Source organism: Caretta caretta, chromosome 8 (genome assembly GCF_965140235.1).
Source record: "Caretta caretta isolate rCarCar2 chromosome 8, rCarCar1.hap1, whole genome shotgun sequence".
In the NCBI taxonomy this organism is placed as follows: Eukaryota; Metazoa; Chordata; order Testudines; family Cheloniidae; genus Caretta; species Caretta caretta.
Genome location: NC_134213.1, coordinates 1074087 through 1099986, shown reverse-complemented (window position 1 = coordinate 1099986; position 25900 = coordinate 1074087). Strand labels below are relative to the sequence as shown.

Genomic DNA, 25900 nt, shown 5'->3' with positions numbered 1-25900 from the left:
TGACCCACCCTCAGTTCCTTCTCAGCCGCCTCGGCCTGAGACTGGGCCCTCGCGTGTCTGCCTGAAGCATCCCTCGGCTTTTCTAATATTTCTGGAGTGGGTACGATAGTTTTTATAGTTTATAGCTAGCAAGTTAGATAAGTATTGAAAGGATTGTTTTGTTGTCTGTTTCCCCTCTGGGAATCTTGGTTTCGTGGTTTCGTGGCTCGCCAGGTTTCAAATGCTACCTCTTCCGCCAAGAGGCCTTACCTGTGAGTGACGGCCACGCTGAGTGTGTCCATTGCTTGGGGGAGTCCCACGTCTCCCAGAAGTGCAACCTCTGCCTTGCCCTCAGGCCCAGGGCAAGGAAACACAGGAAGATTAAACTCAGCCTGCTACAGAGGGAATGCTCCTTTCAGCTGCTTGTGAGTCAGGTCAGGAGACCCCCATCCCTGTACGTCTTCTCTGGACAGATCCAGTGACCCTTCTACCTCGGCGCTGGCTTCCCCTAGGAAAGAGAAGGATTTGGAGCCTTCAGGGAAGGCTTCCAAAAAGAGGAATGCAGACTCTCACCTTGAGGAGCCAGCTCTGAAAAAGACCAGATCCCCAGAGACATTTACCGTCTCCAAAGTCTTGACCACTCGACTTGGTACTGTTGTGTCGAAGGGCAACTCCTCTGGTACATGTGAGGCTGCCAAGTCCCAGAGCACGAAGGAGAGACATGGCTCCAGTAGGGTCTCGGTACCTTCTACCAGCAAGGATGGGAAGCATAGGCACTCTGGAATGGCACTGTCGAGTTCAGGCCAGCCATCGGGACCCATACATGCAGCGCCCTCGGCACCGAGCAGGCAGTGGTGCCAGATGCCATTGGTGTGCCCACCATAGATGGCACTGTTGGCTTTGGCAACCATGGCCTCAACTACTGCATTTGTATCAATCCCCTGTTCAGTACCGCAGGAGTTCAGATAGACGAAGGACCTCTGGATAATGGATGAATTGGAGTCCCCACTCCACATGGGTACTGAGTGTCTGGACTACCATCCTCTGGTATTGCAGGACTCCACCATTTTTCGCGGGTGCTTCTCTGTTGAACAAGGAGGAGGAGGATGAAGGAGACTTCCAGTCAGTCTCCTTTATTTCTGTTCTGGGTTCTACAGCATATCGCTACAGGAACCCATTCTCTGGAAGTCTTAGGGAAGATCAGGCTCGTTATCAAGGGTGATGGAACCAACCCTGCATGCCACCCACACTCCTGCATGGGCCCCCTCAATGGCCATATTGGGACCCCAACCATTTGCCAGAACACGGTACCATCTCATGGGGGAGGGTAGAGTCAGACAGCTCTCTCCTCCTGGCCAGCCCCCTTCAGGAGGAGATGACTGAGGAGCGGGAGGTCAGGGCGTATAAGGAGACCACCCCTCAAACACCTATCTCATTCTCTTCTCTGGATGAGGTGGTTATTATGCCTCTGGCTGCCATCCATGACAGGTGATTTTCAGCAGTTTCAACGCTCCATAAAGAGGGTAGCTGACCCCTTTCAGATTCCACTCAGAGAGGTCAAGGATTTACAGTGCACACTGTTGGATATCTGGCAGTCAGCAGCACCCTTCAAAGTGGCATTACCCATCAGTGAGGTGCTCCGGATCCAGCTAAGGCAGTGTGGCAAACACCTGTCCCTATTCCACCCATGTGTAAATGGCGGATAAGAAGTATTATGTACCCCCTAAGGATTCTGACTTTTTGTTCTCTCACCTGCCTCCTGACTCCCTGATGGCAGATGTGGTAAATGAGCAGGGTAGGCAGCACTCCTCTGAGACCTTGTCTACACTAGAACTTACGTTGGTATAACTTACTTCGCTCAGGGGTGTTAATAATCCACACCCCTGAGCGACATAAGTTATACCAACCTAAGCGCCGGTGTAGACAGTGGTACATCCATGGGAGAGCTTCTTCTGCCAACATAGCTACTGCCTCTCGTGGGAGGAGGAGTAATTAAGCTGACAGGAGTGCTCTCTCCCGTTGGTTTAGAGCGTCTTCACCAGAAGCACGACAGCGGCACCTCTGGCGTTTCCAGTGTAGATGTAGCCTGTCTACCCCTTATGACGAGGACCAAAAAAGCCTGGATCTCTTTGGGCGAAAGGCCTGTTCACCAGCAACCTCGCAGTTCAGGATCACAACTCTCAGGTGGTCATGTCCAAATATAACTGTACAAATCATAACTGATTCCCTGCTTTTATTGAACATCTTCCATGAGAACACAGAGCAATTCCAGTCCATTATCTCAGAAGGCCAGTGGGTGGCCAGAACTGCTCTTCAGGCACCCTTAGATGCTGTGGAGACAGCTGCCAGGTCCATCTCCTCGGCGGTGGTTAGTTTCTGAGTGAAGTGCAGAACCATGTGGTGGACCTCTCCTTTGACAGTCGTAAACTGTTCTGGGAGACCACGGGTGAGTCCTTGCACGCACTGAAGGACTCTAGGCTACTTTATGGTTCCTGGGCACATACACACCTACAAATAAGAAAAGGTTTAGTAGGTCACAGACTGCCCAGAGATTGCGTCCTGCTCTGTGTTCTGGGTTCAACAGATCCACCGAATCCCTCGGAAAGAGAGACAGATTTCAGAGAGAGAGGACCGCCCAACCGCCCTCCATGTCCACCCAATCATCTTTGAAGCAACAGTTTTGATGGGTCAATCGAGGGTTTGAATCCTCCTGCACCTCTGGATAAATCTACATCCATTGGCCCACATCCTCTGCTTTAGAGACCACCTTGCCTATTTCCTCCATGCTTGGAGGCAGATCACTACAGACAAGTGGGTCAACAAGGTCATAACGTTGGGCTATACCATCCATTTTACGTCACTCCCTCTCTTCCACCTCCCTTCCCTGTCCCTCTCAGGGACCCCCTCATGAGCTTTTATTGAGACGAGAAGTGAACTCTCTCTCCTTTGATTAGCAGCGATAGAGTCTGTTCCTCCTCCTCCTCCCCTCAAGGGTAAGGGATTCGACTCAGAGTTTTTCCTTCTGCCAAAGAAGGATGAAGGGTGGAAACTGATCTCAAATCTAAGGCTTCTCAACAAGTTTGTAAAGCCTCAGAAGTTCAGGATGGTGAAAATAGTCCACATTAATCCCTGTACAGGAGATACACTTTATAGGGACATATCTGGACTCATTGATGGCCAGAGCCTATCTTCCTTTAGACAGATCTGTAACCTTGTCAGGTCTGATATGGGCAATTCAGGGAAGCCCTCGAACCGCAATAAGGAACTGTCTTCAGCTCCTGGGACACGTGGCAGCTTGCACCTTTGTGACTGATCGTGCAAGGCTATGCCTCCATTGCTTCCAGGGCTGGCTCAGAACGACTTGTTCTCCAGTCAGATGCACCCTGGACAGACAGGTGAAAGTTTCTCTATAAGGGGAGGGACTCCCTAGACTGGTGAAGGATCAACTCTGCGTCTGTGCAGCTGTTCCTTTCTGTCGCCAAGCCCCATCAGTGACTTTAACAACAGAGGCATCATTGTTGGGATGGGTAGTGCACCTGAGTGTCCTCACAACTCAGGACTCATGGACAACTCAGAAAACCAGTCTCCAGATCCGTAGAGCCCTGGAAATCTGTGGATATCTGCTTTATACCTGTGGATATTTGCATCCATGAACCATTTTTGCAGCTCATGGATGGATGCGGATCCAAATTTTATATCTAGAGTCCTGCAAATCTGCAGATATCTGCTTTATATCTGCGGACCTTGTTTAAGCATCACAGATAGGATGCGTAGGCTTGGGGAGATTGGAGCCTTGATGGCAGATCCCCCCCTTTATGGTGTCCTTAAAGGACAAGATCTCTACTTCCACACTCTAAATTCTTACCTAACGTTCTTTTGGAGTTTTACCTTAATCAATCCATTCATCTACCAGTATTTTTCATGAAGCCATGTAGTTCTCTAAAGGAATCCTGTGTACTTCCTGTGTATGTTAGAAGCACATTGGCCTTCTACTTAGATAGAACCAAGCAATTTAGGAAGTCACCTAGGCTGTTTCCTTCGCAGATAGATCCGTGGGGCCCTCTGTCTCTACTCAGAGACTATGGACGTGTATCTAGATGTATCTGTCATGCTGTCTGGAGTAACTCACAACTGTGAGTGCCTACCTCAGGGCAGATGGTCAGAAAACAAGGGCAGACACCCCAAACTGGTAGTATGTTCTATAATTAGATTTCACCAAGCCAGTGACAAATGTGAACTCCTGGATCACTAAACATGGAGTCACTTATCATGGAGTCACAGATAGTGCCCTTAGACTCTCCAGTCTGTCTTGCCACCCAGACAGATGAGTTACAGAGCGGTTAAAGCAGGTAAAATATGCGTACAGGTGAGTCGGTTTGTAACTCCAAATGACAGGTTTCAGAGTAACAGCCGTGTTAGTCTGTATTTGCAAAAAGAAAAGGAGTACTTGTGGCACCTTAGAGACTAACCAATTTATTCGAGCATAAGCTTTCGTGAGCTACAGCTCACTTCATCAGATGCATATTGTGGAAAGTACAGAAGACGTTTTTATACACACAAGCCATGAAAAAATGGGTGATTATCACTACAAAAGGTTTTCTCTCCACCCACCCCACTCTCCTGCTGGTAATAGCTTACGTAAAGTGATCATTCTCCTTACAATAAGAAAAGGAGTACTTGTGGCACCTTAGAGACCAACCAATCCATCTGAGCACAAGCCCTCGTGAGCCACAGCTCACTTCATCGGATGCATACTTCATCCGATGAAGTGAGCTGTAGCCCACGAAAGCTCGTGCTCAAACAAACTGGTCAGTCTCTAAGGTGCCACAAGTCCTCCTTTTCTTTTTGCGAATACAGACTAACACAGCTGTTACTCTGAAACCTCTCCTTCCAATGTGTATGATAATCAAGGTGGGCCATTTCCAGCACAAATCCAGGGTTTAACAGGAACGTCTGAGGAGTGGGGGGGGAGGGGTAGGAAAAAACAAGGGGAAATAGGTTACCTTGCATAATGACTTAGCCACTTCCAGTCTCTATTCAAGCCTAAGTTAATTGTATCCAATTTGCAAATGAAATCCAATTCAGCAGTCTCTCACTGGAGTCTGGATTTGAAGTTTTTCTGTTGTAATATCGCAACTTTCATGTCTGTAATCGCGTGACCAGAGAGATTGAAGTGTTCTCCGACTAGTTTATGAATGTTATAATTCTTGACATCTGATTTGTGTCCATTTATTCTTTTATGTAGAGACTGTCCAGTTTGACCAATGTACATGGCAGAGGGGCATTGCTGGCACATGATGGCATATATCACATTGGTGGATGTGCAGGTGAACGAGCCTCTGATAGTGTGGCTGATGTTATTAGGCCCTGTGATGGTGTCCCCTGAATAAATATGTGGGCACAGTTGGCAACGGGCTTTGTTGCAAGGATAGGTTCCTGCGTTAGTGGTTCTGTTGTGTGGTATGTGGTTGCTGGTGAGTATTTGCTTCAGGTTGGGGGGCTGTCTGTAGGCAAGGACTGGCCTGTCTCCCAAGATTTGTGAGTGTGTTGGGTCATCCTTCAGGATAGGTTGTAGATCCTTAATAATACGTTAGAGGGGTTTTAGTTGGGGGCTGAAGGTGACGGCTAGTGGCGTTCTGTTATTTTCTTTGTTAGGCCTGTCCTGTAGTAGGTGACTTCTGGGTACTCTTCTGGCTCTATCAATCTGTTTCTTCACTTCAGCAGGTGGGTATTGTAGTTGTAAGAATGCTTGATAGAGATCTTGTAGGTGTTTGTCTCTGTCTGAGGGGTTGGAGCAAATGCGGTTGTATCGCAGAGCTTGGCTGTAGACAATGGATCGTGTGGTGTGGTCAGGGTGAAAGCTGGTGGCATGTAGGTAGGAATAGCGGTCAGTAGGTTTCCGGTATAGGGTGGTGTTTATGTGACCATTGTTTATTAGCACTGTATGTCCAGGAAGTGGATCACTTGTGTGGACTGGACCAGGCTGAGGTTGATGGTGGGATGGAAATTGTTGAAATCGTGGTGGAATTTCTCAAGAGCATCTTTTCTATGGGTCCAGATGATGAAGATATCATCAATATAGCGCAAGCAGAGTAGGGGCTTTAGGGGACGAGAGCTGAGGAAGCGTTGTTCTAAATCAGCCATAAAAATGTTGGCATCCTGTGGGGCCATGCGGGTACCCATAGCAGTGCCGCTGATCTGAAGGTATACATTGTCCCCAAATGTAAAATAGTTAATGGGTAAGGACAAAGTCAGAAAGTTCAGCCACCAGGTTAGCTGTGACATTATCGGGGATAGTGTTCTTGACGGCTTGTAGTCCATCTTTGTGTGGAATGTTGGTGTAGAGGGCTTCTACATCCATAGTGGCCAGGATGGTGTTATCAGGAAGATCACCGATGGATTGTAGTTTCCTCAGGAAGTCAGTGGTGTCTCGAAGGTAGCTGGGAGTGCTGGTAGCATAGGGCCTGAGGAGGGAGTCTACATAGCCAGACAATCCTGCTGCCAGGGTGCCAATGCCTGAGGTGATGGGGCGCCCAGGATTTCCAAATTTATGGATCTTGGGTAGTAGATCGAATATCCCAGGTCGGGGTTCCAGGGGTGTGTCTGTGCGGATTTGATCTTGTGCTTTTTCAGGGAGTTTCTTGAGCAAATGCTGTAGTTGCTTTTGGTAACTCTCAGTGGGATCAGAGGGTAATGGCTTGTAGAAAGTGGTGCTGGAGAGCTGCCGAGCAGCCTCTTGTTCATATTCCGACCTATTCATGATGACAACAGCACCTCCTTTGTCAGCCTTTTTGATTATGATATCAGAGTTGTTTCTGAGGCGGTAGATGGCATTGTGTTCTGCACGGCTGAGGTTGTGGGGCAAGTGATGCTGCTTTTCCACAATTTCAGCCCGTGCACATCGGCGGAAGCACTCTATGTAGAAGTCCAGTCTGCTGTCTTGACCTTCAGGAGGAGTCCACCTAGAATCCTTCTTTTTGTAATGTTGGTAGGGAGGTCTCTATGGATTAGTATGTTGTTCAGAGGTGTGTTGGAAATATTCCTTGAGTCGGAGATGTCAAAATAGGATTCTAGGTCATCACAGAACTGTATCATGTTCGTGGGGGTGGAGGGGCAGAAGGAGAGGCCCTGAGATAGGACAGCTGCTTCTGCTGGGCTAAGAGTATAGTTGGATAGGTTAACAATGTGGCTCGCGAGGGCTTGTGCTCAGATGGATTGGTTGGTCTCTAAGGTGCCACAAGTACTCCTTTTCTTATTGTAAGGAGAGTGATCACTTTACATGAGCTATTACGAGCAAGAGAGTGGGGTGGGGGGAGAGAACACCTTTTGTAGTGATAATCACCCATGTTTTCATGGTTTGTGTGCATAAAAATGTCTTCTGTACTTTCCACAGTATGCATCTGATGAAGTGAGCTGTAGCTCACGAAAGCTTATGCTCGAATGAATTGGTTAGTCTCTAAGGTGCCACGAGTCCTCCTGTTCTTTTAACTCCAAATGGTGACAGTGATGTAATGAACTGCCTGTTCCCCAAAAGTCTTTCCAGGGTACCCAGGTTGTCTCTTGGGATCTCCGCTTTGCATTTGACACACTTCCCTGTAAGCGTCCAAACTGTCCAGAGATCAAGGATCTTTCGTTGAATCCATAGTTGTAGTATTGTGACACAGAAAGTGAGCTGATAGCGTCTCTAACCCCGTGGGCTTTTCCTTTGATGATGTGTGTGAGGAATGTACTTAGGGCGTCTCTACACTGGCGCTTTACAGCGCTGCAGCGTTCTCACTCGGGTGTGAAGAACACCCTCTGAGCACAGCAAGTGTCAGTGATGTGACGTGCCGGTGTAGACGGTGCACCAGCGCTAGGAGCTGCACGCATCGCGGAGGTGGGTTTTCAGAGCGTTGGGAGAGCTCTTGCCCAGCGCTCTGCCGGGACGACACAAGCCACGTTAAAGCACTGGGACGGCGGCGCTTTAGCGTTGCCAGGGAAGGTGTTCCCTTAGCCTTTTGACCTGACTGCTATACATAACGGCCACTTGCTTTGAAATTAGCGTTTTCGGTTAAAGTCTTTCCTTAGCATTTCACAAGGTCTCTTTGGTGGGTTATTTAGTTACAGGGTATACACCATGTAAATGTTTGCTGTTGCATTACAACAGGAACAGAGAAGTGAAAACAATACAAGTAACATTCCACTAGTTTTCATGAAGTTTAAACATTTGAACACAGACTTATACATTTAACGCTTTGATCTGTTCTAACACACAAGTGAATTGGCCTGGGGTTCTGAGCTAAGCTGGCTCCTGGTTTGCCAGCATCCGAATATCATCACCAAATGGTGATGGCACATTCCACCAGATTGTAGGCAGCGTCTCTGGCACTATAGAATAACGTACTGGTATCTGAAATATATAGGGCCGTAACATGGGCTTCAGAACATAGGTTTCAGAAACATTAGGGCCTGATCCATGCCCTCAGGTCTGACGTGGCACTTGCCTCTGCAATATATCTGCAGTTCTGGTCTCTGTTTCGAAGCGCCCTCATCCATCTGGGGTTACTGCTCAGAAGCCACCTGAAGTGGAGCACCTCCTACTCGAAGAAGAAGAGGAGGTTACTCACCTTGTGCAGTAACTGTGGTTCTTCCAGGTGTGTGTCCCAGTTGGTACTCCACTATTTGCCTTCCTGCCCCTGTGCTTCAGACTGGTCCTTAGGGGACTGTGTTAGAGTGAGCCTGGGTCTTTGAGGCCTCCTGCTGAAGTTTCCACAGTCCTACCCCACCGGGCTCCAGAAAAGGAGTGGTGAAAGTGGGTCCTCCAGGCCTGCCTAGAGAGGATGCATAGAAGCAGCCAATCAGAGCCCAGCAGCACCAGATAGAAGGTGCTGCTCTTGCTGGCTGGGACCCGAGGAGCAAGGAAAGGGAGCTCGTTGCTCGTCACAGGAGCTCAAGAAGAGAACCAGAAGATGGATTCTATTAGTACTTGCATTCTGAAGGACAACGAGGATTTGAGAACTTCCGTCCCGAGGCCAAGGTGAAGAGAGGCTCTACATGGGAGAAATTCCAGGGAATAACAGCACCAAATTGAAGGCAGTTGTACGTGGCTGTTATGTATAGGGTCCCTGGGTTGGGACCCAGAGTAGTGGGAAAGCCCAGATCTCCCCCATTGGCCACCGGGAAAGTGGCCTAGGCACCAAGAAGGGGACAAGGCTTGCTCAGAAGCCTGAGTGAAGGGCAGGATTTAAAGGGCCCAGAGATGGGGCTGAAGACCCTGGCGAGGGGTGACAATTTGTTGGCCTTCTTGCCACACCAGAAGGGGTCCATCCGTTTTAGACAGGTTTTAGTAAGGTTACTAAGGGGCTTGGGATAGTGGCAGAGTGGCTAATGGACATGAGGATGTGGAAATGGAAATTACTAAATTCGAGGTGGAAATTAAACTCAAACAGCTTAATGGGACCAAATGGTGGGGCCCAGATAATCTCCATCCAAGAATATTAAAGGGACTGGCACATGAAATTGCAAGCCCAATAGCAAGGATTTGTCATGAATCTATAAACTTTCCGGTCGAATGCCATGACTGGAAAACTGCTAATATAGTTCCTATTTTTAAGAAAGGGAAGAAAAGTGATCCGGGAAACTTACAGGCCTGTTAGTTTGACCTTAAGTGAAAGAGAAAATAGTTAGGGACATAGAGGTAAACCGCAAGTGGGATAAAATGCAACAGGGTTTTACAAAAGGCAGGTTGTGCCAGATCAACCTGATCTTTCTTTGAGAAGACAGCCAAGAAAATGCAGTCGATTTAATCTGCCTGGATGTCAGGAAGGCGTTTGATCCGGTGCCACATGGGGAATTATTAGTTAAATTGGAGACAATGGGAATTACTGTGAGAATTGAAAGGTAGATAAGGAACTGGTTAAAGGGGAGACTACAATGGGCATACTCAGAGGTGAACATGCCAGAGGGAGGTTACCAGAGGAGTTCCTCAGGGATCAATTCTGTACATTGGACAAACCGGACAGTTTCTACGTAAAAGAATAAATGGACACAAATCAAACGTCAAGAATTATAACATTCAAAAACCAGTCGGAGAACACGTCAATCTCCCTGGTCACTCGATTAGACCTAAAAGGCACAATGTTACAACAAAAAAACTACAGAAACAGACTCCAACGAGAGACTGCTGAATTGGAATTAATTTGCAAACTGGATACAATTAACATAGGCTTGAATAGAGACTGGGAGTGGATGGGTCATTAGACAAAGTAAAAACTATTTCTCCATGCTTATTTCCCCCCCCCCCCACACACACACACAGTTACTCTCACCTTTTTGTCAACTTTTGGAAATGGGCCATCCTGATTATCACTACAAAAGGTTTTTTTCTCCTGCTGATAATAGCTCACCTTAATTGATCACTCTCATTATAGTGTGTATGGCAACACCCATTGTTTCATGTTCTCTGTGTATATATGTATCTTCCTACTGTATTTTCCACTGCATGCATCCGATGAAGTGGGTTTTAGGCCACGAAAGCTTATTCTCAAATAAATTTGTTAGTCTCTAAGGTGCCACAAGGACAACTTGTTCTTTCCACAGTTGGGAGGTATTGCCAATACGGAGGAGGACCGGAATACCATACAGGAAGTTCTGGACAATCTTGAAAACTGGAGTAATAGAAATGGGGATGATATTTAATAGTGTAAAGTGAAAGGTCATGCACTTAGGGACTAATAACAAGAATATTTGCTATAAGATGGGGGACGTATCAGTTGGAAGTGACAGAGGAGGAGAAAGATATGGGTGTATTGTTTGATCACAGGAAGACTATGAGCTGCCAATGTGATATAGCCGTGAAAAAGGCAAATTAAGTCCTAGGATGCATCAGGCGAGGTATTTAAAGTAGAAATAGGGAAGTGTTAGTACCATTATACAAGGCACTGGTGAGACCCCATAAGAAAGATTAATTCAAACTGGAACAGATGTAGAGAAGGGCTACTAGGATGGTACGAGGAATGGAAAACCTACTTTATGAGAGAAGACTCAGAGAGCGTGGCTTGTGCAGCCTAACCAAACAAAGGCTGAGGGGAGATGTGATTTTTGTCTGTAAATACTTCAGAGGGATAAATACCAGGGATGGGGAGGAGTTATTTAAATTAAGCACCAATGTGGACACAAGACCAGATGGCTATAAACTGCCCATCAACAAGTTAAGGCTTGAAATTAGGCAAAGATTTCTAACCATCAGAGGAGTGACATTCTGGAGCCGCCTCCCAAGGGGGATCAGTGGGGGGAAAAAACCTAACTGGCTTCAAGACTGAGCTTGATAAGTTTATGACGGGGATGGTGTGATGAGACTGCCTACAGTGGCATGTGGCTTACCTGCGATTGCTAGCAGCAAATATCTCCAAAAGCCGGTGATGGGACACTAGCTGGGGAGGGCTGAGAGTTATTACGGAGAATTCTTTCCCAGGTGTCTGGCTGCGGGTCTTGCTCACGTGCTTAGGGTTTAGCTGATCGCCATATTTGGAGTCGGGAAGGAATTTTCTCCCAGGTCAGATTGGCAGAGACCCTGGGGGGGTTTTCACCTTCCTCTGCAGCATGGGGCACGGATCACTTTCAGATTTGAACAAGTGTAAATGGTGGATTCTCTGTAACTTGAAGTCTTTAAATCATGAGTTGAGGACTTCAGTAACTCAGCCAGAGGTTGTGGGTTTATTACAGGAGTGGGTGGCTGAGATTCTGTGGCGTGCAATGTGCAGGAAGTCCGACTAGATGATCATGATGTTTCTTTCTGTCCTTAATGTCTATGAGACTGCTTAATTTTCTTAAGAGACTTTGGTGAGGGACCTTGTCAACGGCTTTCTGAAAATCTAAATACACTAGATCAACTTGATCACTCTTGTCCACATGTTTGTTGACCCTCCTCAAAGAATTCTAATAGGTTGGTGAGGCATGATTTCCCTTTATATAAAGCCCTGTTGACTCTTCACCAAGAGTCATGTTCATCTATGTATCTGATAATTCTTTGCATGGTACTGAAATTAGGCTTACCAGCCTGTCATTGCCAGGATCACCTCTGGAGTCTTGTTAAAAAATCTTTGTTGCATTAATTATTGTCCTGTCATCTGGTACAGAGACTGATTGATTTAAGCTATAGGTTACATACCACAGTTATTAAAGGAACAGCCGTGTTAGTCTGTATTCGCAAAAAGAAAAAGAGTACTTGTGGTACCTTAGAGACTAACAAATTTCTTTGAGCATAAGCTTTCGTGAGCTACAGCTCACTTCATCGGATGCATTCAGTAGAAAATACAGTGCGGAGATTTATACACACAGAGAACATGAAACAATGGGTGTTACCATACATACTGTAACGAGTTACAGTTAGTAGTTCTGCAGTTTCATATCTGAGTGTCTTCAGAACTCTTGGGTGATACCATCTGGTCCTGATGACTTACTACTATTTAATTTATCAATTTGTTCCAAAACTTCCTCTATTGACACCTCAATCTGGGAGAGTTCCTCAGATCTGTCCCCTAAAAGGAATGGCTCAGGTTTGAGAATCTCCCTCACATCCTCAGCCCTGAAGACCAATGCAGAGAATTCATTTAGCTTCTCTACAATGGCCTTGTCTCTGTTGGTGCTCCTTTAGCTCCTCCATTGTCCTGTGGCCCCACTGATTTTTCGGCAGGCTTCCTACTTCTGATGGATGGACTTACAATTTTTTTTTTTGCTGTTTGTCTTTTGCTAGTTGCTCTTCAAATTCTTTTTTGGCCTGCCTAATTATCCTTTTACACTTGACTTGCCAGAATTTATGCTGCTCTCTATTTCTTTCAGTAGGATTTGACTTCCGAGCAGTCAAAAAGGCTAACAATGTTAGAAACCGTTAAGAAAGGGATCAGACGACAAAACAGAAAATATCATAATGCCGCTGTATAACTCCCTGGTGCGCCCACACCTTGCATACTGTATACAGGTCTGGGCACTCCACCTCAAAAAAGATCTATTGGAATTGGAAAAGGTGCAGAGAAGGGCAACAAAAATGATCAGGGGCGTGGAAAAGCTTCCTTATGTTGAGGGATTAAAAGCACGGCACTGCTCAGCTTGGAAAAGAGATGGGGGGATGTGATCGAGGTCTATAAAATGGTGGCTGGTGTGGAGAGAGTGACCAAGGATGTGGTGTTTGCTCCTTCAGTGCCCCCAGAACAGCCCACACAATAATTGTCAAGCGGGCAAGCACATGGCAAACAAATAGACAAACTAACAGACAAACTCTTCCCCCTCTACCCCCCCCCCCCCCCCGCAGCTGTAGTTGGTCCTCCTTCACCTGGAGAACTCCCTCACAAACCTCTTCTTTGTGCTCCTGTTCACTAGACTGAAAATCTGGGGTTCCCCTTTGCTGTGACCGTTCCTTAGACACAGACTTTAAGGACACATTTTCAGTATATTTACTGAAAATCCATCCATTTCACCATAATATTGACACTGGCTTTCGTTTGAGGTCTCACCCGAAATTCTTTGAAACTAGGGTGCACGTGCCAGACTCAGGAGATTCCTGTAACCGCTTTGCATCCCCTTAGTGCCCCATGCCAGTTGGCACAAGGGTTCTCAGGTCACAGGGTGCACTGGCAGAGCTGTGGTGCAGGGAACCGGGGTGTCATGCCTCCCCCACCTGAGCCCCCAACCCCTTTTGCCTCCCCTACCATCCATCCCCATTTGTCCCCTGCCCCAGAATCTCCCTCCCCTCACTGCAGGCCCAAATCCCTCTCCCCTGCTCCCCCACTTCTTCGCCCCCTACTAATCCTCCTCATCCCAGGAAGCAAGCACGTGTCTAATTCCTCCCCACCCCCAATATTGTGATTACATTTCCCCCAAAATGAAATTGATACCCACCACTCTCAAATTGCAGCCACTCAGTTCAAAATGTTTTTGTCTTTGGAGCGGGCTTCTGGTTGATTTACCCCTAGATATGTGTTTGGAAGAGTGAGTTCATAGCCATCAATCTCAGGGAGACCTGTGATTCATTTGTACTGCTCAGTTTAACAGTATAAGGCAGCAGAAGGGAACTATTTTTGGGGGTGAGGCCGTAACTTGGGAACTTCAGTCAAATGACCCCAAATTTGGATCACTAATGCTGTGCTAAACCCCTGTGAAGCACCCTGAATTTCAAAGCACTCCAATGAATCATTTGGATTTTAGAGCACTTACAAGAGTTGAGCTTTAAAGCATATAAAATGGCAGGAGTGGAAACCCTTTAGCTATGAGTCTGTTATGGACTGTGTAAAAATGTCCATTTTCTTAAATACACTTCACAAGTTAGGTCCCGCAGAGGTTCAGGGGGTGCCATGCATGACCTCAGGTAACACTCTACTGAGACCATTTTGTCCTGCATCACGTCAGCAGTTTGATCTCTAGCTTTGGCCAAAGACATGCCACTTTGTTTTTTTTTTAAATGGCTGTTTTATTGCTGGGGCTTAAATCTCTGGAACTCTTGGCTCAAATGACTCCAAATTTGGGTCACTAATCCTACCCTGTGCTCTCCCCAGGCAGGCATGCCTAATTTCAAAGAAATCTGACTAGGCATGTTGATTTCAGAGGACTTAGAATGGTCCACCTTTAAACAGATGTCATGATGCAACCTTAACTATAATAGTGCTCCTGCATAACTACCATGATAGGCTGTATCCTGAACCGCAGGAGTTCTCAGCTACAGTATTATTTGCCCTCACAATTCAAATGGAATATTTGACATATTTCTGGTACCAGTGTAATTGCTACACCAAATAAGCAAAAAGGGAGGACGATTGGAAGTTGCTAACTCCTGGTATTTTTCAGAAAGTAATCTGGTTGGCAAATGCGGTGATCTGACTGTTCAATTGAGTCTCTCTTTGTACAGATCAATCCTGTGAGCTAAAATATTAAATAACCATTTTATAGTGCAGTGCTGCATTCTGTGTGCTGTTGGTGTCATAGAAAGTGCTTGGCTTCCAGGCAGGCGATGCACCGGGACCTGCACCTCCCCCTGACCGCACCCTACGTGGTGCGTTGCTGCCTGCTGGTGATAGCTGTTGTAAGCAAACAGTGTTTGTCGCATCACTTGTGGCTAAGTTTGATTTTTTTTGTACTTATGTAAGCATGAAACCTCAATAAGGCACAGAGATGCTGCCCGGCCTCCCACTGTTCCCACTGTGTTACAAAGTGCCTCGGTTAAAAAATAAATAGAATAGCCCCTCCTACACACACATGGAGGTGGACAAAAAGCTTATGGAGGAGGAAGATATTCTTGGTTTGTTCCTAAGATTCTGAGCTATGGAGAGACTGAAGTGATCAGATTTTAAACATTCAGTGACTAACGGGAATCTCCTGAGAATGTTGTTTAATGTTTCTTTCAACCATGAAAGATGGAAAGTCGGTATAATAGCATTGCTCAAAAACCAGTGGTGGCGTATCTCAAAGAGCAAAGGAGGGAAGTAAGTGTGCCATCCTGCTCCAGTAGCCTATTGCGTAGAAATGGGGTGTTGAGCTGAAGCTATTCGTTGCCGCTTACAAGGTTTAGATGTGTTGCATGGCAATACAGTACAGGCTATTAGGAGTCTTATCAGAGATTTAGCTAAGAGTTTAAAAGAGTTGGCTGAGGAACTCTCTGGACCATCAATGTTGATGGTCAGTAAAGCTTGGAGCACTAGAGAACTTCCACAAAACTAATGTGCCAATATTAAAAAGACTAAATGGGATGACCAGGGTAGTTATAGGCCTGGCAGTCTGACACACATACCTGCAAGACAATGGAGCAGCTGGTATGGGACTCATTGGTAAAGAATTTAATAGGGGAAGTGTAATTAATGCAGATCAATATGGTTTATGGAAAATAGATCCTGTCAAACTAACTTGCTATCTTTTTTTGATAAGATTACAGGTTTTGTGGATAAAGATAGTAGTGTTGATGTAATATACTTAAACTTCTATAAGGCGTTTGAGTTGGTATCACAGAACATTTTGATTGAAAATTAAAATGATATAAAATGTACATGACACACATTAAATGGATTAAAAACTGGCTAATTGATAGGTCTCAAAATGTAATAGTAAATGGGGAATTCTCCATCAAGGGGTGACTTTCTAGAGGGGTCTGGCAGGGAATGATTCTTGGCCCTACGCTATTGAAAATTTTTATCAATGACCAGGAGGAAAACAAAAATTTTGATTGATAAAGTTTGCAGATGACACACAAATTGTAGAGTGGTAAATAATAAAGAGTACGAGTTGCTGATTCAGAGTGACAGGGATCTCTTTGTGAACTGGGGCCAAGCAAACTATGCATTTTAATACGCTTAAATGTAAATGATACATCTAGGAACAAAGGCTGTAGGCTATAATTACACAATAGGAGACTCTATCTTGGGAGACAGCGACTGAAAAATGTTTTGGGGGTCGTGATGGATAATCAGCTGAGCATGAGCTCCCAGTGAGATGCTGTGATCAAAAGGGCTAGGGTGCTCCTTGGATGCATAAACGGGGTAATCTCAAGTAGGAATAGGGAGGTTATTTACTCCTGGGAAAATTCTGTGCCCCTGTAGCACAGCAGAAAAATGCCTGTCCCCCACCTTACAGATTCCTTTTGCTTCCTTGCAGATGAAATGGTTTCTGTGGGGACGCAAAGAGAAGCTTCACCAGTACTCGCACACCCCTCCCTGGCAGTTCAGCTGGGGAGAGGTAAATCAGTCAGGGGAGAGGGGTCTGGGGATGCCCCGGCCACCCAGGAACTTGGTCCCAGCTGGTGGGGGGGATGGAGATGGAGTTCCACCTTCCCCTTCCCTGCACGGAGCAACCACGGCTGGGTCAGATCAAGTCCGAGAAACTTCCACTAGCTGCGGGAAGCTCTGCACCCCAGGATGTGTGTGTGTGTGTGTCTGGCTGCGGGGTGGGGGTGGGAGTGTGTGTGAGGTTACAGGTGTGTGGGGAGGTGAGGCTCAGCAGTGGGAGGGAGGTTAGGTGCCGGGGGTCTGGATGCACAGGGGTTGGGTGGATGTGGAGCAGCTCCCTGTACAGTGACCCCTTGCTGCACCCGGAACCCTCCCCACTGAGCCCCCTCCACATCAGGATCCCCCTGCAGCAAGAACTGCTCCACCGACCTCCCCAAACCTCCACCCTGCCGAGCCTTACCCCCTGCATCAGGAGCCCCCCACACACAGACCCCATCCTACTTAGTCCCAACCAGCTGCACCCTGACCCCCCACTCACTCAAGCCACATTTCCCCAGGGCCCCCCCAACTGAGCCCTAACCACCTTCACCTGGACTCCCCTGCAGAGTCCCATTCCCCCTGCCCCCAAAATCCCGTACTGAGCCATCCAGATTCCCCCCTGCACCCAGACTCCCCACGAGGAGCATCCAGATTTCACCACACAGAACCGTGGTACTCTTGAGGGAATTCTGAACTGAAAAACTAAAAATTTTGCAAAGTTCTGCATATTTTAATTGTCAAAACAACACAGAAACACAGTAACAATATAATCACACCATTTTCAATTCTTTTGGTAATTTATTTCAAAATACTTATCAGCAAATAATTGAAAATGGTGTGATTATATTGTGTTATTTTGACAAATAAAATATGCAGATTTTAAAATGTGTGCAGAATATTTAATTTTTTGGTGCAGAATTCCCTCACTGGCAATTTTTAAATCAAGGCTGGATGTTTTTCTAAACGCTCTGCTCTAGCAATTATTGTGGGGCAGGTCTCTGGCCTGTGCTATGCAGGAGGTCACACTAGGTGACCACAAGGGTTCCTTCGTGCTTCGGAATTTATGAATGGAAGCATTTTTATCATTTATTTTTCTGTAATACTGCAATGCTTTACAAACGTATGGAAGGCAGGTCTGTGCCCTGAGGAACGTGCAGTCTGATTGAGACAGCAAACAGGTCAGGCAGCATCATAGCAGCGTGGAGTGTTGTGAAGCGAAGTGGAATAAGTAGGTTTGCAGAAGGAGAGGGAGGGAGACACCTGAAGGCTGCACGGAATAAAGGTGGGAAGAAGAGAAGCTTCCAGCACAGCTTCTATTGAAACTCTGGCTTAACTCTAAACTATGTTAAAAAGAGCAACAGCTTCGGTCTTAACAACAGAGAGTGGGAGAGAGTCTGAAATAGCAGGGAAATAGTGTGAAAAGGGCAGTGGTGGGGGGAGCTTAGGAAAGGGAGATGCAGGGTGAGATTTCCGGATGTGCCTGCGTAGCATCTGCTGGTGAACTCTCTCTGACTGTCAGTGAGAGTTCAGGGTGCCTGGCTCTCTTGGGCACTTTTGAAAATCTCCCCCACTGTGCCAAGAAAGGGTTAATAAGTTAGGAACTAGAATCTACACTGCAGTAAAAAGAAAAGGAGGACTTGTGGCACCTTAGAGACTAACCAATTTATTTGCGCATGAGCTTTCGTGAGCTACAGCTCACTTCATCGGTGCATCCGATGAAGTGAGCTGTAGCTCATGAAAGCTTATGCGCAAATAAATTGGTTAGTCTCTAAGGTGCCACAAGTACTCCTTTTCTTTTTGCGAATACAGACTAACACGGCTGTTACTCTGAAACCGGTACACTGCAGTAGAAGACCCAGAGTTGGCCTGGATCATTTGACTCGGGCTTGGGCTGTGGGGTATAAAATTGCAGTGTAGAGTTCGGGCTCTGAGACCCGAGGAGGGGCAAGGTCCCAGAGCCCAGGTTCCAGCCCAAGCCTGAATGTCTACACTGCAATTTTATAGCCCAGCAAGACAGAGTCAGCTAACCTGGCTAGTTGCGGCTGTGCCACAAGTCTCTTGTCACAGTGCAGACATCCCCTTGAAGATAACAATTTGTCCAAGAGAATCATGTGAAGGGACTTTTCTTCTCTGGATTACACTGCCTTTTCTTCACGGTGCTTCTGGAAAATGGTACTGGAGCAACCTCTACGGACAGGCTAGAAGGGGATTTCATGCCAGCCTTTTGCTCTTCTCAGAAACTTCATCCTGAAGCTGTTTTCTTTTTTCATAGCATATTCAGAAAAGAAACGCCTTAGAAAGCCGAGCAAACGGCTTCTGGAATATGCAGAAGAATATGATCAGATATTTGCACCGAAGAAAAAATCAAAGAAGGGCCAGGAGCAATTGCAAAGGGTAGGTGAGAGCGTCGTGCTGCTAACTCCCGTTCTGTGGTTTTGCTCTCAGGCTCTGGTTTGTATCCCTGCAGTATGTTGTTTGTGTTCTTGCTGTGCATAGCACAGGGCAGGTTAAACCCACTTCCATCTGTATCTGTTGCTGCTGCTAGGTGAGTTCCCGGGAGAGGTCTGAGTTCAAGGGGGAGGAAAGGCTTCCAACACGATGCAGTCGTGGAAGTGATATCCAGAGTATTCAGCTGGAGCAGAATCCTGTGATGTCAACTCCATCTTCCTCTTCAACCAAAGATTCTCCTCCGGTCCTTGAAGCAGAACATTTGCTGTTAGAAGAGCCAGTATCCCATTCCTCTGAGCCCACTGACCTACTCCTAGAAGGACATTCAGATTTGCCGGAGCTGATGTTATCTTCCCCTGATGTGTCTGAAGTTTCTGCTTGTTCTCTGGAGGCAGAGGAACGTTTCCTGAAATCAGGTAAGCGATATGCAGCATGCCTCCCTTCTGAAATGCGTGAGTCTGCTTTGCGTCTAGCTGCAGGAATTCTGACTCAGATCGGTGCTGGAAAGCTGAAGAACTGCTCTCTGGTTTCTGTTTTGTTAAACTCAGTAATGTGGCTGTAAGCGAGCAAGCATAAATTATAGATTTGGTAGCCAAAGAAAAAGCTACTCGCTTCACATTTCCCAGCATTGTCCATACCGTGATGTGCTCTCCGCATACTACATGTTTGTCCAAACCTGGGTATTCAGAACTCCCCCTTCTTCTTCGAGTGCATGTTTCGTGTCCATTCCAGTCAGGTGTGTGCAACGCATGCACAACAGCCAGAAGACTTTTCCCCTAGCAGCATCTGTAGGGTCGGCCTGGGCGCCCCCTGGAGTGGCGCCTTCATAGCACCCAATATAGGGCCCTGCCGACCCGCCACCTCCTCAGTTCCTTCTGACCGCCAGTGACGGCTAGCTGGAACTTCCTGAGCGCACCGGTGCCGACGGTGCGCAAGTCGGCTCCTAGAAAGGAGAAAGGCCTCAGCCCATCCAGCCTACTTCGGGCCCGACAACTCCTAAGGGCTCATTGATTCGTGCCCCGCAACGGGTCCAGTGAAGTCTAGCCCACTACTGCTCTCCGGACTGTCGTGGCCAGGACATTCAACTCCACTCCACTCCGGAGACTTTTGAGTTAGCGCAGGACCTTGTTCACCTGACGGCTCCGCCTTCCCCAAGGAGAGATGAGACATCGGTGTCAGCCAGGCTGCCTATTCCATCTAGGAGCAAGCCAGCGATGATGTCACGCTGCACCCCATCTCCTGCGTGCCACTCTCTGGCACCGACAGCCCATGGTGTGTGGGTGGGGGGGAACTGCATCAGTCCCCAGAGGTTTGGCACCGCTCTGCAGCACCAGCCAGTGCTGCTCCTCCATGGTCTTCTTTTTCGGAGTCCAAGGCAGAGTCCTATCGTTCAGATAGGTCCAGCAGCAGAAGATCTAGATCTTGGTGACACTATGCAGGCATTTGAGGCCGCAACCTCCACAGTTTACCAGCAAAACTGACAGGACAGTTCCCAGAGGAGGAACAGGAGCAGCAGAAAGAGGCCTCAGCTGTCCTCAGGCCAGGGCTTTGGCCAGACCAAGTCTTCTGTGGGCCAGAAACAGGCCTTTTGAAGGCACGCACAAGGACAGTGTACCAGATCAAAAACTGGATCTACCTCATCTTACCTTTTTGTTCTGACTATCCTCTTTCTACTGTGCGTGGTCCCGTGTCACCTCGGACTACTGGGTGCTCCACACAGTAGAGGGGGGATACTCCATCCAATTCTGTGCCCTTCCACCCCCTTCCCCGTCCCTCTTCAGGGATCCCTCTCATGAGCAACTCCTTGTACAGGAGGTGCACTCGCTCCTTTCACTAGGGGCAGTGGAAGAGGTTCCTCGGGAGCTGAAGGGCAAGGGCTTCTACTCCTGGTATTTCCTAATACCAAAAGCCAAGGGCAGGCTCAGGCCAATCTTAGACCTGCGATAATTCAACAGGTTCGTGAAGAAACTCAAATTCCGCATGGTTTCTTCGGCTTCCATCGTCCCTTCACTGGATCCAGGAAACTGGTAAGTCGCCCTCAACTTGAAGGACTCGTACTTTCACATAGCGATAACTCCGTCCCACAGGAAGTACCTCAGGTTTGTGGTGAACAACACCCACTACCAGTTCATAGTCCTCCCATTCAGCCTGTCAGTGGCACCTCAAGTATTCACCAAGTGCCTGGCAGTCGTGGCCATGTTCCTGCGTAGGCGACAGGTACAGGTGTTGCCATACCTCGACAACTGGCTGATCAAGGGCCGATCCAGGGCTCAAGTAGAGATGCAAGTCATCTTCATAAGAATGACATTCGACAAACTGGGCCTGCCACTGAACAAGGGGAAATCAAAGCTGTCCCCGGTTCAGCAGATGAGATTTGTAAGGGTGGTACTGGACTCGACACAGTTCCTTCCCAAAGCAAGATTCCGAGCCCTCGGCGACATCATTCAAAGTCTCAGGCAGTTCCCCACCACCACAGCACGGAACTGCCTGAAACTTCTAGGACACATGGCTGCATGTACCTACGTAGTACAGCACACCAAGCTCAGACTTCGACCTCTTCAGTCATGGCCGGTGTCAGTGGCCAGCCCGGGACAGTTTGGACAGGATTGTAACCCTGCCTCACCCAGCAGTCGACTCCCTCCTATGGTGGCTTGACCAGCAGGTAATATGTGCTGGCATCCCCTTCACCAGCCCCCAGCCATCCCTCTCGTCATATTAGACTTGGGCTGGGGAGCACGTTTGGGACACCTCAGAACACAAGGCCTCTGATCTCAGGTGGATCTCGCTCTACACATCAATGTCAAAGAGCTGAGAGCGGCGTGCCTGGCATACCAGACTTTCAGAGCCCACTTACAAGGGAGGTGTGTATCAGTCCTGACAGACAATACCTCGGCGATGTTTTATATCAATAAACTGGGGGTGCACGCTCCTCTCCCCTGTGCCAGGAAGTCCTCGTGCTGTGGGACTTCTGTGTAGAGCACTCAATACACCTGCAAGCATCGTATCTCCCTGGAGTACAGAACGAGCTGGTGGACCATCTCAGCAGCTTGTTCCACGGCCACGAGTTGGTCCCTTCGCTCGGGCGTCGTGACCTCAATTTTCCATCGGTGGGGCTTTCCCCCGATAGACCTGTTCGCCACGCGACGCAACAGGAAGCGTCACCAGTTTTGCTCCCTCCTGAATGGCTGAACCTTTCTTGCTCTGGTCAAGTCAGACAAGTTCTCCTTGGCAGCAGGAAACCCTCCACGAGAGCTGTCTACCTTGCCAAGTAGAAGAGATTTTCAGTCTGGTCGGCGCAGCACCTCCCATCCCCAACTGTCACCTCTGTGAAACTTATACTGGACTATCTCCTCCACCTCAAGCAGCAGGGGCTGTCCGTGTCGTCAATAAGGGTTCTCTTGGCTTCCATCTCCACCTTCCACCCAGTTGCAGAGGCACACTCAGTCTTTGCCAATCTGTTGGTCAGTCGCTTCCTTAAAGGTCTCAACAGGCTATAACCACAGGTCGGACAGCCGGTCCCGGCTTGGGACCTCAATCTGGTCCTTTCCAGACTTATGGGGCCACCATTTGAGCCACTGGCAACGTGCTCCCTGCTTCTCTCTCATACAAGGTGGCGTTTCTGGTGGCGATAACCTCAGCTCGGAGTGTGTCTGAGCTCAGCCCTAACCTCAGAGCCCCCTTACACGGTGTTCCATAAGGACAAGGTTCAGCTCAGGCCTCACCTGGCTTTTCTCCCAAAGGTTGTTTCCCAATTTCACGTCAACCAGGACATCTTCCTCAGTGTATTCTACCCTTAGCCTCACTCCAGCACCAGGGAGCAGAGGCTTCATTCACTGGATGTCCACAGAGCGCTAGCCTTCTACATCGAGAGAACAAAGCCTTTCTGAAGGTCCTTCCAGTTATTCGTGGCAGTGGCGGACAGAATGAAAAGTCTCCGTCTCCTCTCAGTTGTATCTCGTCATGGATCACGTCCTGCATTCAGGAGTGCTACAACTTGGCAAAGGTGCCCTCTCAGTCAATCACCGTGCACGCCACTAGAGCTCAGGCCTCCTCAGCAGCATTCCTGGCACAGGTTTCCACCCAGGAAATCCGCAGAGCAGCGATGTGGTCCTCCATACCCACTTTCACGATGTGCTGTGTGATCACTTAGCAGGCCAGAGACGATGCAGCCTTCTGGTGAGCAGTGCTCTAATCGGTGGCAGACTCCAATCCCACCTCCTGAGCTTAGACTTGTGAGTCACCGGATTGGAATTGACATGAACAAGCACTCGAAGAAAAAACGGTTACTCCTCGTAACTGTTCCTCAAGATGTGTTGTTCATGTCCATTCCAATACCCACCCTCCTACCTCTCTGTCGGAGCAGCCAGCAAGACGGAACTGGGGGTTGGCAGGGCCCTATATTAGGCGCCATGAAGGCACGACTCCAGGTGGTGCCCAGAACGACCCTCTAGATGCTGCTCAGGGAAAAATCTTCCGGCTGGTGTGCATGCAGCGTGCACATACCTGATTGGAATGGACATGAACAACACATCTTGAAGAACAACAGTTATGAGAAGGTGAGTAACCATTTTTTCTGATCATGTTTATCTCTGCATGGATGCTGCTTGCAACAGTTATATTCCTGTTAGTCTGAAAGTTTTTTTGATGTCCCCAAAACACTTTGGATAAACAGGATCATAGTGTAGTTGCTGCATCTGTACGAGGCAGGTGCTTGAGTTAGACTTGATCTTTCCCCGTGATTGCGAGACCAGAAGCGCTGTAGCTATGGTCTGAAGAAACTGCCCGAAACACTGTTACCAGCAACTGGATCCTCACTCACCTAAATGCACCAATACAGAATCAAATATAGAAGTACATCTAATGTAATTTTTGAAGCCATACCGACCTGATGGTAGCATGTGAACACACAATGGTACAGACAGCTGATGTTCAGGATGGAGGTGGAGATATGTGGGTTGTGGGTGGTGGAAGGGAACTTGTCGAGGTAGAGAAGGAGACTGGTGAGCGGTGGTCAGAGGGCTGGTGAGTGATGTAGCTGCTGATTGCCTGGCTCTCTCTAAGTTGCATTGCTGGTGTGTGCTGTCTGACCTGACAGCTCCGGGTTTTCTGTGAGTTTGACGTTGTTGTTTAAACATAGATATTGTGGTAAAACCTAAAGATCACAGCCAGGCTGAGGTGTGTAACGCTGGGTGCTCCACACATGTAAAATGCCTAATAGTCACTGCCTCTGAGAGCCTACAGCCTAAGACACAAGGGGTAGCAGGTGGATGAGATTTTAAATGTCAGTCAGTATCTGATGATGGATTTTGTTAGTCTGAGTCCAGTTAAAGGAACTGTATTTTTCCTAACTAGAACTTTATTGCAGGGAATGTGGAGAGTAAGCGTCAGAGGAAGCCAACTAAGAAGCTCTTGGAATCCAACGATTTGGATGCTGTGTTTATGCCAAAGAAGGAGGGGTGGACTCCTCCAAAGAAGGTATGTTCCTTCCAGCAAACCCTGAGTGCTAGCTGGGAATGAAACACCAGCCAGCGTGGTGTGTGTCTAGCTGGCTGCAGCTGTGAATTATGACGTAATAACGCGGCTCTCCGACTTTTGGGGTAGCGCTATGTCCTCGGCTACGGTGACTGCTCTTGATTTTTAGGGACTGCTCTGTGCAAATCCACTCAGAACATGTTATACAAAATCTCCTTATAAATTCATCCTAACTAGCACTGCTTCCCGACAGCACTAACAACACCTGTCAGCACCAGGTCATGTTTAGCCACATGAGCCCTGTGCTGAGTCTCCACATTTTAGTCTCTGTGTTACGGTGAATAAAACAATTGAAGTTAGATAAGGAGGGAAACAACTTTGCTTCTTATGGGGACTGGATAGTTTCTGCTGTGAAACATCCCTCTCCTTTAATTTGCATTGGCAAACGGCACTCCAGGGAGCTCTCACCAGGACTCCCAGGTGGAAGTGCTCTACAGTAGACTTTTCCGGTTGGAGTAGGGAGTCTCCATGTGTTCTATTCTGTTGCTGCTTGATCTTGATCCTGAGGTCCTAGCCCCTGAATTTTCATATACCAAATTTTCTCTGAAGCAGGAACGACATTTCTCTCATCACCCTCCTCTGCAAGCTGGTGAACATCAGAATGAGTCTTAGCTGGGTCTCATCAAACCTGTACTTTAAATTGACGGGGTTCCGATGGTATGAAATGTTCAAGTTGCTCTCTGTGGTGTTGGATTCTGATGTTTAAAGGAAAATCACCCATTGGTCTCTAATGTTCACCAGGTAACATGGTTTCAAAAAATGAGATAAAAAGATTCAGACTTTAAGGTCAGAAGTTGACCATCATGATCATCTAGTCTGACCTCCTGCACATTGCAGGCCATAGAGCCTCGCCCACCCACTCCTGCAATAGATTTCTAACCTCTGGCTGAGTTACTGACATCCTCAAATCATGATTTAAAGACTTCAAGTTACAAAGAATCCAACGTTTACATTAGGTTAAACCTGCAAGTAACCCATGCCCCATGCTGCAGAGGAAGGCGAAAAACCTCCCATGGTCTCTGCCAATCTGACCTGGTGCAAAATTCCTTCCCAGCCCGAAATATGGTGATCAGTGGGCGAGAACCACCAGCCTGATGTTTGGGAAAGGATTGTGTGTAGTAACTCAGAGCCCTCCTCTTCTAGTGTCCCACCTCCGGCCTCGGGATATGGTCATTAATAGCGTCATGGATGAGCCATATGTCCTTACAGGCAACCTC

General features: G+C 47.7%; 1 protein-coding gene across 7 annotated transcripts in view; it reads left to right on the top strand.

Annotated features, from left to right (window-relative positions):
- The window catches only part of NSD1 (nuclear receptor binding SET domain protein 1), a 140626-nt gene that overhangs the window by 58321 nt on the left and 56405 nt on the right, over nt 1-25900 (top strand). For 6 of the 7 annotated variants that reach the window (XM_075131209.1, XM_048860880.2, XM_048860878.2 and 3 more), the window contains exons 6-8: nt 18976-19097; nt 19249-19567; nt 24517-24626. In XM_075131209.1, the coding sequence (XP_074987310.1) occupies nt 18976-19097; nt 19249-19567; nt 24517-24626 (551 nt within the window). The remainder of the gene's footprint in view (nt 1-18975; nt 19098-19248; nt 19568-24516; nt 24627-25900) is intronic. The other variant, XM_048860879.2, reaches the window with a different exon arrangement.